Genomic DNA, 14,593 nt, shown 5'->3' with positions numbered 1-14,593 from the left:
CAGAAATGTTGTAGGAGGACTTCTTAATAGAGGCCCATACCAAATGTATAAAACAGCCAAAAAACAGGTGTGATTCTTGGCACTTTATATGATTTTGTGTAAGCAGTGATAGAAGATATTATAGATTAGAAGAAACAATGTGGGACAGTTTGATTGGATGCCTTCTGTCTTTATGACCTTTATTGACAAGTGCCTTGACATTTTGAATGATGTATAAACCCCTGCAGTGTGAGGTGTTCTCTATAATTGTTATCTTAAATATTCAAAACAAAAACATGTATTCACAGAGATAATCCTGTCTATTCACTGTGTCCTCACGCGTAATCCCTCAGCTGATCCCAAAGACAGGTAGGCACGACAGGTAGGCGTGGTGGCCAAGTGGTAAGGCGTTGGTCTCGTAAACCAAAGATCATGGGTTCAATTTCCATCCATGCCTTTCATCAGAGCAGCTGCTTGTATAAGTGAGTGTGCCTACTGTATACAATTGAATGAAAAACCCACTGCTTTCCCATATAAGAGCAAAGCATTTATATTATAACACTAATTTCGGTGTTTTAATTTGATGCCAAGTTTCTACTGTATTCTTCAGCAAGAAAATGCAGTGGAGCAGCAAGTTTCATTTCAAGAAATGCTAAAATTTCAGGTACTGAGTTGAGATTTATTTTGTGCATAAGCTGAAACAGTAAAAAGATGACATCTTTCTTCATTCTTCACACTTACCACTTACACCCGAAGAAGAGGGGGCACTCTGAGGACATCAGTGTACACATCTTGGCATGAGAAGAGCGGCGGTTTGAATAAAGGTGTGAAAGAAGCCATCTACATCACACTGGAATTACAATAGTTCAACAGAGGAGGTGGTCTACAACACCATCAATGAGCCACTTACAATGCAGTCCTGGAGTTTCCCTCCCCAGACAGCTTAATACCCACTCACAGTTGGACCCAGTCGACCCCAACGACTCACACAATGGCCAGGTGTGTCAACAACTCACATGTGCCCTTAACGACTCTGTAAGGGTTAACGCCCCCCACAGGTTTTAAAGCATGCGACTCGCGACTGGTCAGCTAGAACTGAAGAAGCCTCTTGATTGAGAGGTGAAACTTCTTCAAGAAGCTCAAGCAAATCCAGTTGCCTCCATATAGCACTTATTTATTCAAGTCTGTTGAAAAATCCCATCTCATTTACATGGGAACCTCCTTTATTGCTCCAAACTGAGCACCATGAGTGAAACTGGTGTGAATCTAAAGGGGATCACAACTGCAACACTTACTTCACTAGGAAACTTTGCTCTTTTTGATATTTTTCCAGTTGGACTCCTTACAAGGAGTCCCATAACAAATGTTGAAAGAAAAAATTGAGTTGTGAAGCTCAGCATCTGATGGTAAGAAATGTTGTTACGTGCTAAAAGAAATGAACACGAGACAGTGTGTTTGTATAGGCATGTAGCTACAGGTACAGCGAGAAATACAATTTCAAACTAGGATGTTTCTTCGGCTTGTATGACACCTTTTAGGCAGGATGAGAGATTATTGATGATTTTCTAAGTGTAATTAAAACAAATACAACAGGATTAAGAGATACCAAGGAAAAACAGAAAGCCACAGTCTACTTTGATGTAAAAGGCTTTATGTAAGACGATTATCAGAGCAATCAAACTTGCATGGATTCTACCTCTATGTCACATTGAGCACCATGACCGATGGTAGCAAATAGAAATATTACTCTTTTAATACGTACCAAGCAGAATTCTTATCTAATATATAGTTCAAGTCCAGTAAACTTATGTATCTATGTGGTTTAGATCTTTCAGAGCTCCTTCCCTGGTTGAGAAAATGTTCTTGCATCTTAAATTATATAATTCACTTATTATTAAAGCCTCTGGATTAAATGACAAAGGACTGGTCACAATGCTGTAAATCTTGGTCATGAAAAGATGACAAAGAAAGGCCCTCTTTAGAGCCAACGTTAGGCTTGTCCATTCTGGGCTGCCGTAGAAGCATTGTGGTGCAGCATGGCTGACGCCGTCGAAGAGGACCTGCTCTCTCTGCAGATATAAAGGCTCATTGTAAGGTAACGAAAACGAGATGATTCTTAGTTTTTCATTTCTGCCATTAGATCCACCTAAATCTTCTACACACTGGACATTTAAAACACTTGTTGACTAGCATGATAAATGCTACATTGCAAATTAGTAGCACATTAGCTGTCAGTCAGTCAGTCAGAAGGGCAGTTGTTCAGACTTACAGTAAAAGTAAACTCCCGACATTTTGTAGTTTTTTTTGACTTCCTTTATTGTCTGATCACAAGGTCAGACAAGCAAACAAAACTTGCACAACCAGTTGTGCAATCAATGCAACAAAATATAATATAAAATGTTCCAAAGTAGGATTTATTGTATGACTCATTATTTTTGGTTTAATTAACAAAACAAAAAGGGGAAATATTAGTTTTTTTTAAAATGTATTTACACCTCAGCAATACATATCTCTCTTGCTGCAAAATGGTTCAATGTGTGGAAACATTTGACACCAGTTATTTCTCTGACAGGATTGTTAAAAACCAAAAATGATGAGCCGTATTGGTTTGGTATTCTAGTTTCAGAATGATGACGGATGAAGAAAAAATGATCAAATCATTAACACAGTTATGATGACAGCCACACAATTAAACACCCAAGGTTCCATTTTAAAATCAGGCAATCATAAGCTGGTGCAAACCATCCACTTTTTCCACGAAGTACATTGTTGGTGTCAACGGAGAACCTCATACCTGCAAGGTTTCAGGTTGTAACTCCCTTCAGTGAATGCCGTTACTTTAGCCAACTAAAATCTATCAAGTGTAAAAATTAAAAATTAAACGTTTCAATGAAATCCTGATATTGTTGTTATACAAAACACTCCACTTCCTGTTGAAGCTTAAATGCCCACGGAGACACACAGAAATACAATCATGTAAAGATAAACTCTTTCAAGACTCATACAAGCTTTGGCTGTAGTGACAAAATATGCTTCTAACCTTTTTTTTTGCAGCTGAAGTATCAGTACAGGATTTTAAAGCAACATTATGCAACTGTTTCACCTTAAAACAACAGCTTCAAAATCATGATGATGGGAGAATGGTGCCTCCTATTCCCACATTGCAAACCGAATGGTTGTTCTTGCACAATGTAACTTGGCTTGAGTGAGCACAATCCTACAGTGATGAGTGAGTAACACTTCATGGCACTACGTCACATACCACCAGCCTGCAATAAGACAAAGCTATTTGCTCAGTATTCTCAGAAAGGACATCGTGGCAGAGGCGAAGAGAATGAAAATGATGTTGAAGGAGTTAGCTAAAGAGATCAAAAATAAAAAAAGTGTGTGACCGAGCAAAAGGCCGGAGAAGAGTAAATCTCTGAGTGGCATTAAGTCGTTGGTTGGCTGGACCATCGTGAAATAAAAGGCTGCTAGACAGACGACGAGCAGGTCTTTTACATCAGTAGCAATTGGTATCTCCCACACATGCTGCAATGAAAGGGACACCCTGAAAGTTTTTTTATGTTACGTTAAGTTCATGTTACAATTGGACCGATATAATTCTAAAAGTAGAATATTGCCCATATTGTCCCTAGAAATGTTAATCAGAAAGAAACAAATCATAACACTGCAAGATAATTTTAACTGAAGGAAGCTTTAACAACATAAGAATCAACATAAGTAAGTGACAGTATAGCGATAGATGCTTTTAATATACTCTGACATGTTCTTATGTGATTTGTTATTCAAAAATATAAACTAATATTTCACAATTGTACCTTATGAATGTATAAAATCCAGCAACGTCTTATATATTTCACTGTTATTAATGTTATAAATCAAAATGTAATCATCAATTAAATCTCCTTTAGGTATTGGCACTGTTTAATTTTGGTATTTTATAAAAATGTATGTGTCTTTGTATTTGCATTCTGTACTTGTTTATTTTTTGTAAGTGACAACGCCACCGAGTTTGGTTTTAAAACTTGGCCCAACATGTTCTATCAGTGGCAAATTCCGACTGGACTGAGCCTGTTTCAGTCTTCTGCGCTTTCCGTCAATCAAAGTAATAGTTCTGCAAAAATATGGCGTTCATGCCTCTGAAGACGGGAGAGAAGTTGTAGATGAGAGCTTTCTCTTCCTCCGCAGGACTGGAGAAATGGTGGTGATTCTTCATAGCTGAAAGACAGAAAAGAAAGGCAGGAAGGAGAAAAGAGGAAGAGACAAAAAGCAGAAGGACAAAGAATGGTGTAGTGGTGAAACTTCAGCCATATACAGACCTGCAGCTGCTCTTTTCATCAAAACACACACACACACTGTTGAGATATTAAGGTATAAACTTTTAAGTCTCCTTCCTATGACACTGCATGTGTCTTTTAAATTCAGTTGCACTATTTGTTATGGCGATTTAGATCAAATGGACCACATCTGCTATAATTTGGTAACCAGTCACAAGGAAATGGCATAATCCATTTTTTGATAAATTTTAAGCTAACGTGTTTGAGAATTTCAGCGCTGTAATAATTTTAGTAAAACTTTTGCTCGTAAAAAATGGAAATTTACACATTGATCTACAAATTCGGTTTGGTTGATATTTCTGGTAGTAGAAAATCAGTTTTGGCAGATATCATTCCAATGGTGAATATATCTTGAAATAGGTATTGAGGAAAAAAAGACAGTTACAGAGCTACCAAATGTTACCTTCAGAGACAAAGAAGCTGGCGGTGTAGAAGCAGGCTCTTATAGCAGAGGGGGTGTGAACCATGCCAGGCTTATCAACCCACTCATAGGTGGTTTTCTCTGGATGCCACTGCACTGCGTAAAATGGGTAGCGGTAAGCTGAGGAAAACCAGAAATAGTGTCAGCAGAGAAAAAAAAAATACTCGATCATAGTGAAAATAATCATTCTAGTGGGCTTCATGAGAAAAACTGCAAAGTAGTCAATGTTGAACAGCACCTTCCATGGTGGAGATGAATTCTTTCTTCCCATCGTTGTTGGTGGACAGAACCTTGTAGAACCTCTTCAGCTTGGAATTTCGACTGTAGTTCTGTTGGTGTAAAGGCAGTAGAGTTTACATTTATATATTTACTGCTCATTTGCATTGAGCAACTCAGAACTTCCGCCAGCCTATCTGCTGTATGGTGATTTGCAAATTTGTGCTTGTTCACCAACCTAAATTTCAGGTAATGAGCTGACATATGGTTAACTTATCTTTCAAGGCATGGATGGGGGTTGAACCCATGATCTTTGGTTTACGAGACCAACGCCTTACCACTTGGCCACCACGCCTGACCGCTGATGCCATCAGAGTATCTGAACTTGTCGTCTGCTGTACTTGGGCCATGGATGATCAAAAAAGGGATTGCTTAACTCAGCTTTCATTAATGCTACAGGGAATGGTGATGACCCTGCACACGGATGGGGGTGCTGTAAATGGTTCTGAAACAAGTCAGATTCATGGACTTGGATGGGTTCCACTTTGTACCCCACACAACTGAAAGGATCCACTGCCAACCCTATGTGTCAGACACCACAGGACATGTCCTGTGTCCACGCCTCAAGAGGACAGGGCCAAATCCGATCAACAATGGGGCCTCCATGGATTGGACTTGTTCCAGCACATCCCATGGATTATTGATCGGATTGGAATGGGGGCCAGGTCAACACCTTGAGCTCTTAGTCTGGTCAAGTTGTAGCGGAGTAGCCAAGCGCATTGTCCTGCTGGGGGGCCTCTGCCATCACCATTGGCTCTTGCAGACTAAATTTATTTGTTAAACTTGGTCTGCAAGTAGTGGGTTGTGAATGTCAAGTAGCATCCAGCAAGGAGATGATCAAAGTAATTAGCTTTTCATGTTATTTCTTGCGCTGTGGATGAACAATGTATATCCAGAGCTCATTTAACATAAACAGTATTCATTTATTTAATTAAAAAGCATGGATGGGAATTGAACCCATGATCTTTGGTTTACAAGACCAACGCCTTGCCCCTTGGCCACCACGCCCTTCTCTGTTTAAAGTTCACACATAGGTTGGGCATTTGTTTACTTCTATTTTTTATTTCTGTTCTTGTATGGCACAAGTCTTGTCCCCATGACATTCTTCCAGGATTAGATGTAAGACAGGTAAGACATTTCAAATGTTTAGTTTGGGGAAACTGTTGTGTGACAGAAAAAGAGTGGAAACAAAAGATACCTGCAGAGACAGGCTCCAACTGTGGAAGTTCGAGGTGATGTTTTCCTCGGCCAGAGATTGCAGCACGTCCTTGGGAAAACTCCGGAACAGACGGCTGGACTGGGCGGCTGGAGGACAGTTACATATTTGTGGTGAGGCAGGAGGATCAGATAAGCAGCTCACACAACATGTGTGTGCATGTCTTAAGACTGTGGGCTCAATTATAAGATGATGAACCAAGCCACCTCTCTGTCACGGGATCCACCCATACGTCCCACAGGACACCATGAGCAATGGTGGTAAGAATCATATCGCAAACACAGTTTGACAAGGCTTAGTGGTTGGAAGGATTATAGTTTCCAAGTAGATAACTATCTGGAGCTCTACACAAAGAAATCCAAACTTAACTTTAAAGTTTAATCATAAAGATGCTTAAAGAATTCGGAAATCAACATTTAGCACCATGACTGATGTTGCTGTGAGGCAACATCTTGTTTTTTTTTTTGTTTTTGTTTTTTTTTTGTTTTTTTTTTTAAAAACGGTACTTTTCTACTAGGAGTTCTGTAAAAGGGATGATTCTTCCTGTTGTCAAGAGAAAAGCAGCTGATAAACACACAATTATCTTCTCCACAGGCGCAGTTTAAACTAAAGGTTCTGAAATTTGGTTAGGTAAATCAAATTTACTTGGGTGGTGACCGAATCACATGACATTTAGCACCATGACTGATGTTGCTGTGAGGAAGATGGGGATCACAACCTTAACAGTAAAAAAGTAACCCGTATAAGAAGCAGAAACAGAACAACAGAACCGGGCAGAGGACCGGGTCAGAAAAGAATACCTGCTGTGAAAGTGAGCGGCAGAGCCACGGCCTTGGTGTTGGTGAGGGTGAGCAAGTTCTTGTTGGCTGTGAGAACAGTCAGCTGCTGGAAGCCCTGGCAAGTTCCCCAGATGGGGAAGTAGTCCCCAGCATCGTTGGCCTGCAGAGGATAAGAGAGTGAGGAATGAGACGGTAACAGCAAAGAATGTGTAATGCCATTTTTATTGCAGTTTTATCTATTGTTTCTTTGAGGACTTTCTATGCAGAATGCTACATTTGACCCACAAGCTTTACTTTCATACAGCTGCACACATCCCCAACCAAGTAGCCCAGAACTGAGGCTTATATGTACATATGGGTTCATGAGTGTGGCTTTAGCTTAAGCTACTTGGGTTATAACACTAAAAATGACCGAATAATTTATTTCTGTTTCATCCTGAGATGTAACTTCATCTCAGCACCCAGCTGTCAAATGTCTTACCTTAAGAGCCAAGTTGTATAAGATCCTGGCGGCGCGACTGAACTGTGATGTCTGGATATCTACATTACCTCCAGGCAGCAACAACCTGAGGAGACACGTTTCATGTCAGACATTTCTGCTACATGCTGGGAAACACTGATGGGAAATGTTACATACTGTGTATGGATATCACTTTTCATAGCTTTTACATGTGTCTGAACATGACTTATGATGGCAATATCTAACGTATAACAGGGCTGAAAATGTGGAAACATTGTGGAGCACAACGCAAAATGAAATGACACCAATAACGAGGCAGGAACACGCATAAAATGAGACTCATTTTGACGTTATTTCAAAATAAAAGCATACTGCAATCCAAGATAAAGTCCAAAAACAGGATCATTTTAGAAATAATAACAACATGTTAGCCTGAATGAGTCACATTTAAAGATTATGGAAAAGGTTATGGAAAGCGAGAGCCAAGCTGAAACTTGTTTTGTGTAATTATTAGTCACTGGCAGCAGAAGACTGCTAGAGCCCAACAGAATAGACAAACTCTGCCACTGAGTCAACTCACCCGTTTATTGTGGAGAATATCTTAGCATATTCTTCTTCTGTGCAATTGATTCTGTCGAAGAAAAAGGACACACAACGATATAAAAAAGTTAATCGCCATTTACTTGCCAAGTCAATCAAATACTCTGCAGTCTGGGTGAAACAGCTGTATAGATGTATACGCACCCACGGCAACCAATGAATGAGGATATTATTGAGTCCGTGGGCATTTCCTATCAGTAACCATTATTATAAAGGGTGGGAAGATAGGAAAATATATTTATTTTTTAATTGAAAACAACCATATAAATAATAAACTACAAGGTTTAAGATATAACGTATATTAAAGGCTTTGTGATATACCTCAACATACGTGTCTCAGTAGTTCAGTGAACTTCTGATACAGCGACGACCATCTCATTTGCACAGGCTCCGCCCACATGAAACCACATCCAGCACCATGACTTAAACTGATGTTCAGTCAGATGGGGGTTAGAATATGACACTGTGTGACTGTAGGAAATTAGACTCTCAGTTCTTTAATAGATGAATTTCCCCCAAATATAATTCCATTGAAAATAGTACAACATAATGATAACTGATGGTGCTAGTTAATATTTCTGAAAGCACACACTCATGGCTTTAGATATACATTTTTAAAATGAGTTGCATTGATTTCCCTAAAATATGCAAACTTTGTTCAGAAGGTAGAGTGTGTTATGGACAGATCAGATTAGGGATCGTCCCCTAATCATTGGATTTATTGTTCGGGTTCTGCTGTCTGAATGTCAGTGTGTACTTGGGTACGACACTGTACCCTAATCCCCGGTCAAACCAGTTCCGTGTGTGGTTGCTGGCTGCTGTCCGTGTGTGTGAATGACTGAACGAGAGGCAAATTGAAAGCTCCTTGGATAAAAGTGCTATGAAGCAATAAACACAGCCATTTACCACTTTGACATTTCCAGCAAAGTTGAAACGAACTAAAAAAGTGAAATGAGGCCAATACTGATTATGTATTACTATGTTCTTTCTCTACCTCTAAAGTTTGCTGTCTGACATGGTTTGATGTGGCCAGAGCCCATGCAAATTACAGGAATATTACTATCAGTAGGTCAGAGAGGGAGAAGTCTGATGAGTTATATTACAACAGCCTTTAACATTTTCTTTACCATAGCCTTGTTTCAAGCCACAGCAGGTAGCTGTTTTCAGTAAAGTTTGTAAAGCACTGTTGATGGAAGAGCTATACGAGTCCAGACATTCGGTGCTTTGCAGTTTCCAGCAAAGTCAAAACAGGCAATAATGACATTAGATCAACACTGCATATATATATATATATATATATATATATATATATATATATATATATATATATATATATATATATATACATACATATATATATATATATATGTATGTATCACTATGGCCTCTTCTACGTCAGATTTTTGCTGTCACCTCACCCAGCTGCACGTTGCAATTGTCAAAGTTGGGGTGCCTGATGTGGCAGAGCCCAAGCAAATGAGGAATGAGGAACATGGCCATCAGTGGGAGGGAAGTGATGAGTTATATTAAAAAGCCTCTTTTTTGTATTTTTCTCAAAACAGCCGCCTGCTGTGGCCGGAGTGTGTGGTGGGCTGAAAAACCAAAACCGGAGGCTGAAAGATGCTAAAGTGCTCCATGCAGCGGCCCTTTCACATTCTACATAGTAATTTGATCTATTGTTATTGAATTAAATGAAAATATTGATTAGAGCAGGTTAACAAGCGCGTCATCAGTTAAAGACACGCCTTCGAGCAGGTGTTCCTGGTCTAATGGAAATGCAAATCCATGCCACGCCAGGCTGACATGCTGAGTCAAACCTGGCCCCCATGGCCCCCTATAACTGGTTAAACTGGTCCCAATCCCACACTGAACAGGTCAAATCTGACTACTGTACCTGACGGGTACGACCCTCGCCCCGGCTTCCTCCAGGAATTTAACATAGGACGCAGCGATGTAAGAGGTACCATGAGCAAACTGGTCTCCTGGAAGGTTTTCCTGCGCCAACACACCTGGACAGAAGACAGATAACACAAAAAGATCAGAGAAGAGGAGTCAAGTGTTTTGACAGGGAAAATATCTCTACTGATACACTCCTGAAGACAGCAAATCCTCTGCAGGTACTGACTTGCTCATTCTTGTGACACGTGAGTCTCATTATTAGTCTGCTTCCTTTTAGTTTTTTTCCAGAAAGGTGTCAGGAATATTGCATCACAATTCATATGTGTCACAAAACACCACAACATTTCCACGGTGAATACTCATTTTTTTAAAACATCCCCACATTTCAACATGTCTCAATCACCCAACGTCCTGATGATCACAACCTTTTATTTTACCCACAGTTGGCAAAACAAGGGCATCCAATCCAAGTGAAAATGAAATGAAATGCACAGAGTGTGGCAGATGGGAATGCAGAATACGCAGTGCTGGGCTTAAAATTTCTGGTTCCGGTTTTACTTTGATACCAAAACAAAACTCTTTTGTTAACATGTTTTTTGGTGTATTTCCATTTTGAATTTTTCCTGTTAAGCTTGTAGAAGTGTTTTATGGTTGCCCCAACAAAAAACAGCCACGCAAGTGATTTTTCAACACAAACTATAACATAAAATTGAAACAACAAACATTTTAAATAAATATATAAAAGTTTATATACCTACATAAACACAATACACAGATTCAAAAGTAGTTTCAGTTCCTAGAAAGCAGTCAGACAGCAGCATACACTCCTCTGAAACAACATTAATCATGGAGCAAAGTCTGGAAACGTCTTGATACCCCGCTGTTAAACAGGCAGGCAGACACACGTTTGAGGTGACATATAACTTCCCTTCTTATTTACTCATCACCACAGATGATTAGTCATGGCTTCAGTTGGAAATACGGTCTGAGTCCCGACCACAATGATGGCAGCAAGTTTGCTCAATAACAAAGTCATAGTTCTGCAATCCTTATCAGTAACAATCCCCTGCATGAACGTCCTCTACCTTCTTAAAACCGTACAGCCTGCACAGACACTTAAAGGCACACCATGCTCGTCTTCCAAACCTTCTTTCCCCAGAATCTCTGCTGCTGAGAAAACATCCCGAACACAGCAAAAATATAAGAAAATAGCCGACAGGCCAAGGTGAAAGTCTCTGCAGATACAAACACCACCACACACTTCTACTGAGTCACGAGTGATGACTGAGTGGGATTACTTTTGTATAACATTGATCTTCGGGAAAAATCCTGACTAGAACAGGTGAGTATGTCATTTCTGCCGTAGGCAAGGAGAATAGTTTCACGGAGGGGAAGAGGGTTTCAAACTTTAATTCACATAATGTTTCCTCATGTTTGTTGACTTCCTTCCTCATTCTCTGATGCAACATGGAACTAAATGATAAGTCACCTTGAATAAAACGATGGGTTTCTGTTGGTTTGTACATTGTTGGGAACATTTGGTACAATGAAAATTCATAACTCAACAAAATGTGTAACAAAGGTCTAGTTGATTTTAGACATGTTAATGTAGAAATTGTACATGTTATATCTTTAAGTGATATTGTCTGGAATTGTCAGTGTTGTTCTTTTCAGAGTAAACTGACAGTTGAAGGGCCAGTGTGTAGTTTTGGAGAAGAAATTCAAACTCAGAATTTCAATATTTACAATATTAATGAGATAATAATACAAAAGATTGAACAGAGGCGAGATGTCTCACTCTGTAGCTAAAACTGGGCGTTCAAGACACAGTGTGAAAAGGGATGCAGCAGCGATGCACCATATGAGGAAAATAATGTGTTATTTGCAAAGTAAAGTATGTAAAGCAATTTATCCAGTATAATTTGATGGTAGTTATCAGCTTTTATTTTATATATGTTTAGTAAAACTACACTTTTGGTGGCACCTCTTGAGAAATTTTCTGTGTATTGTCCCCGCTGACAGCGAAATGAAATATCCGTCCTTGATTATATCCTACTGCAAGACAGCAACATTTTCACATGTCACCCTAATTAACAAAAAGAAAACACATACAGAATAACTGACTCCCCAGCAGCCTTTCATCACCACCCATACATCCGTCTCCTCTTACCTCTTATTTATGCCATCAGCCCAAAAAAGCAAACTCAACCTGTTGGAAAAATTAATGCTATTTATAATTTTGGGGTCGTTTTGTGTGTAAACTCAACCTTGAGGATGAGGACTGACATCTAATTCATAATTAACTGCCTATTAGTGCAACATGAGGAGTAATTAAGGCTGGTTTCGGTCCAACTGCACCCACACATGAGACACACCTCCAGACAACAACCAGAACAACACGTCCTATAAAATAAACACAGGCTACATGTATTTAAATTATAACACAACAGTGAGCACACGCACAACCTGAAGCACACGCACACACACACACACACACACACACACACACACACACACACACTCCGTTTACGCACGCACACACACCTTTTCTCGAACATTCTCGATGTGAATTACATAAGAGGTACTGTGTTATAATCCGACGTGCACAGCTTTGTCTCCGCACGGACACAAACAGCCGCGCACGAAGGCTGAATCTTACCGATCACCGGCCGGTAGTTGAGCTGCTGGCCCCTCGCCGCCGCCGCCGCCGCGCACTGGAGCGGGCAGCAGAGGCAGGCGGTCAGCGCCGCGAGCACTGCTGCAACCGGCCGAGACATTCACACAGGAGGATGCCAACACAAAACGAGAGATGCAGGCTGGGTGTGCAGGTTGAGGATGCTTTTTGTCTTTAAAAACGACTAAATACAGAAAGAAATGTATCCGAGTGAAGCTGCTGCTCTCTGGGGTGAGGATGCTCTGTGACCAGCTCTCCTCTCCTCTCCTGCTGTGCGCCTCTGATCTCCACCTCCGTCCAGCCTCCAGGAGTATCAAGTCAGTCACGTGTGGAACTGCCCTTCATAGACTCACGTCACATAGAGAAGCCTCCCCCCCCTTTTTTCTCTGCTGTCCATAGAAATAGATGAGCCAGATCAGACTCATGCCCCTCCTTCATTCAGGAGGAACATTCAAGTACAGCTCAGGTAAAACATCCCCACCCCAGATCAGCACAGAGCAAATGACGTCCTCTCATAAAACAATAAAAAACTGCTACATAATTGTTTTGCAGCAGAAGTTAAGCAGTGCCTTCTCACCACACAAATATCATCTGTGTTTGGAAAGAAAGCAGCAGATCTGCCCTCCTGGATGCCCCTTTGCTGGCTGACATCTCTCTGGTGTCCTCTGAGTGGAGAAAATGCACTGCTGCACCACATAGTTATAGTAGGAAATGTACTTAGTCGATGTGCCTCTTAAAACTTAAACAGTGACAGTAATAATTCCCTTACAGCAATATAGTTTTAGATCTACATAAAACTGAGTCAATAAAACATTTTTAATCTTTGCCAGGGTTTGGAACTCTTTCACAATAAATGCAGCTGGTACACTTTTTATTTTTTTTAAATTTTTTTCAACCCAGCCCTTGCCAAAGAGTCCACACTGCTCTCCTTCCTTCCTACATGGAACAATATCAATTAGACAAGCTTCTCATTTTCCTCAGAAAATATGGAAATCCTCCTCCGAGTCCATACTGTCATTGCCAATGCTACTTTTCCCATTTTAATTCATTTTTAGTTGACTTTTGTACTTATCTTACTTCTATTGTTATTCTATTAGGCACTGTTTTTTTGCGTTTATTTCTAAACACTTTATATTTTGTATATTTCACTAATATTTAATTTGTGACCCTGACCCAGGGAACACACCGGTTGTACTCGTATTGTGAATCTTTGGAGCAATTTCTGGCACAAGAATTTCCTTTGGGATCAATAAAGTATCTTATCTTAGCTTAATAATGTGTACATAGGCTTACACATTGATCAGCGACAGGATATCGGCCCCTCTTGTCATAGACATGTATCAGATACCATCCATTTTATATTAAGAGGCACCTTCTCGTTCAGTGTCCAGCTTATCACAGCGCTGCAGCTGTTGTGAACAGGAACAATCCTCCAGCGTGGCACGCTCCATGCAGGAAAAGTTTGAATGGAAAAAATAAGAACTTTTCCTTTGTTGTGTATTTTTTTTTTTTTGCCAGCGGTGCATCTCTGCTGTAGCTCTGTAAACATCAAAACTTGTGCTGACCTGCACATTTGTCATCAAAAGCACAGCACTCTGCTTATTTCCCCTTATTTGTTGTACTGTGTTTGTGTCATTGTGTCAGCAGGTCCTTTTTCTTGCTGTAGTTACATGTTGTATCGACGACATGAAATGTTCTTTTTCTTATCTTATTACTGAGCAAGATGTGCCCAGCTGTGCTTGGCTGTACAAGATGCACGTTTTCCTTTTAATCTGTCCTTTGTGTGTCATCATCTGAAAGTGTGTGTGTGTGTGTCAGAGATGGAGGGAGAGACTGTGTGAGTGTGAAATAATGTGTTTAGAATGAACACTGCAGTAAAGAGGAGGTGTGTGTATGTGTATGTGTGTGTTAATTTGATGAAGTCAGCAGGTTGTAGTGCAGGTAGCCCA

The 14,593-nt window shown here is 40.1% G+C and overlaps 1 protein-coding gene and 3 non-coding genes across 4 annotated transcripts; 1 reads left to right on the top strand and 3 right to left on the bottom strand.

The window, feature by feature from the left end:
• Window positions 1–364: 364 nt before the first annotated feature.
• On the top strand, window positions 365–436 carry trnat-cgu (transfer RNA threonine (anticodon CGU)). The gene has a single exon. It is a non-coding gene; the product is annotated as a tRNA-Thr (tRNA).
• Window positions 437–3,821: 3,385 nt separating this feature from the next.
• LOC140998585 (gamma-glutamyl hydrolase) lies at window positions 3,822–12,747 on the bottom strand. The gene is made up of 9 exons (XM_073468911.1): window positions 12,630–12,747; window positions 9,966–10,080; window positions 8,052–8,102; window positions 7,493–7,577; window positions 7,033–7,171; window positions 6,215–6,321; window positions 4,979–5,069; window positions 4,723–4,860; window positions 3,822–4,200 (listed from the first exon to the last, which is right to left on the bottom strand). The coding sequence occupies exons 1-9, from the start codon at window positions 12,745–12,747 to the stop codon at window positions 4,079–4,081; spliced, it is 966 nt and encodes a 321-aa protein (XP_073325012.1). The 3' UTR covers window positions 3,822–4,078.
• trnat-cgu (transfer RNA threonine (anticodon CGU)) lies at window positions 5,240–5,311 on the bottom strand. The gene has a single exon. It is a non-coding gene; the product is annotated as a tRNA-Thr (tRNA).
• Window positions 5,953–6,024, bottom strand: trnat-ugu (transfer RNA threonine (anticodon UGU)). The gene has a single exon. It is a non-coding gene; the product is annotated as a tRNA-Thr (tRNA).
• Window positions 12,748–14,593: the final 1,846 nt, after the last annotated feature.

The sequence above is a fragment of the Pagrus major genome, chromosome 6, assembly GCF_040436345.1.
Source record: "Pagrus major chromosome 6, Pma_NU_1.0".
In the NCBI taxonomy this organism is placed as follows: Eukaryota; Metazoa; Chordata; class Actinopteri; order Spariformes; family Sparidae; genus Pagrus; species Pagrus major.
This window is presented reverse-complemented; position numbering and strand designations above follow the sequence as displayed.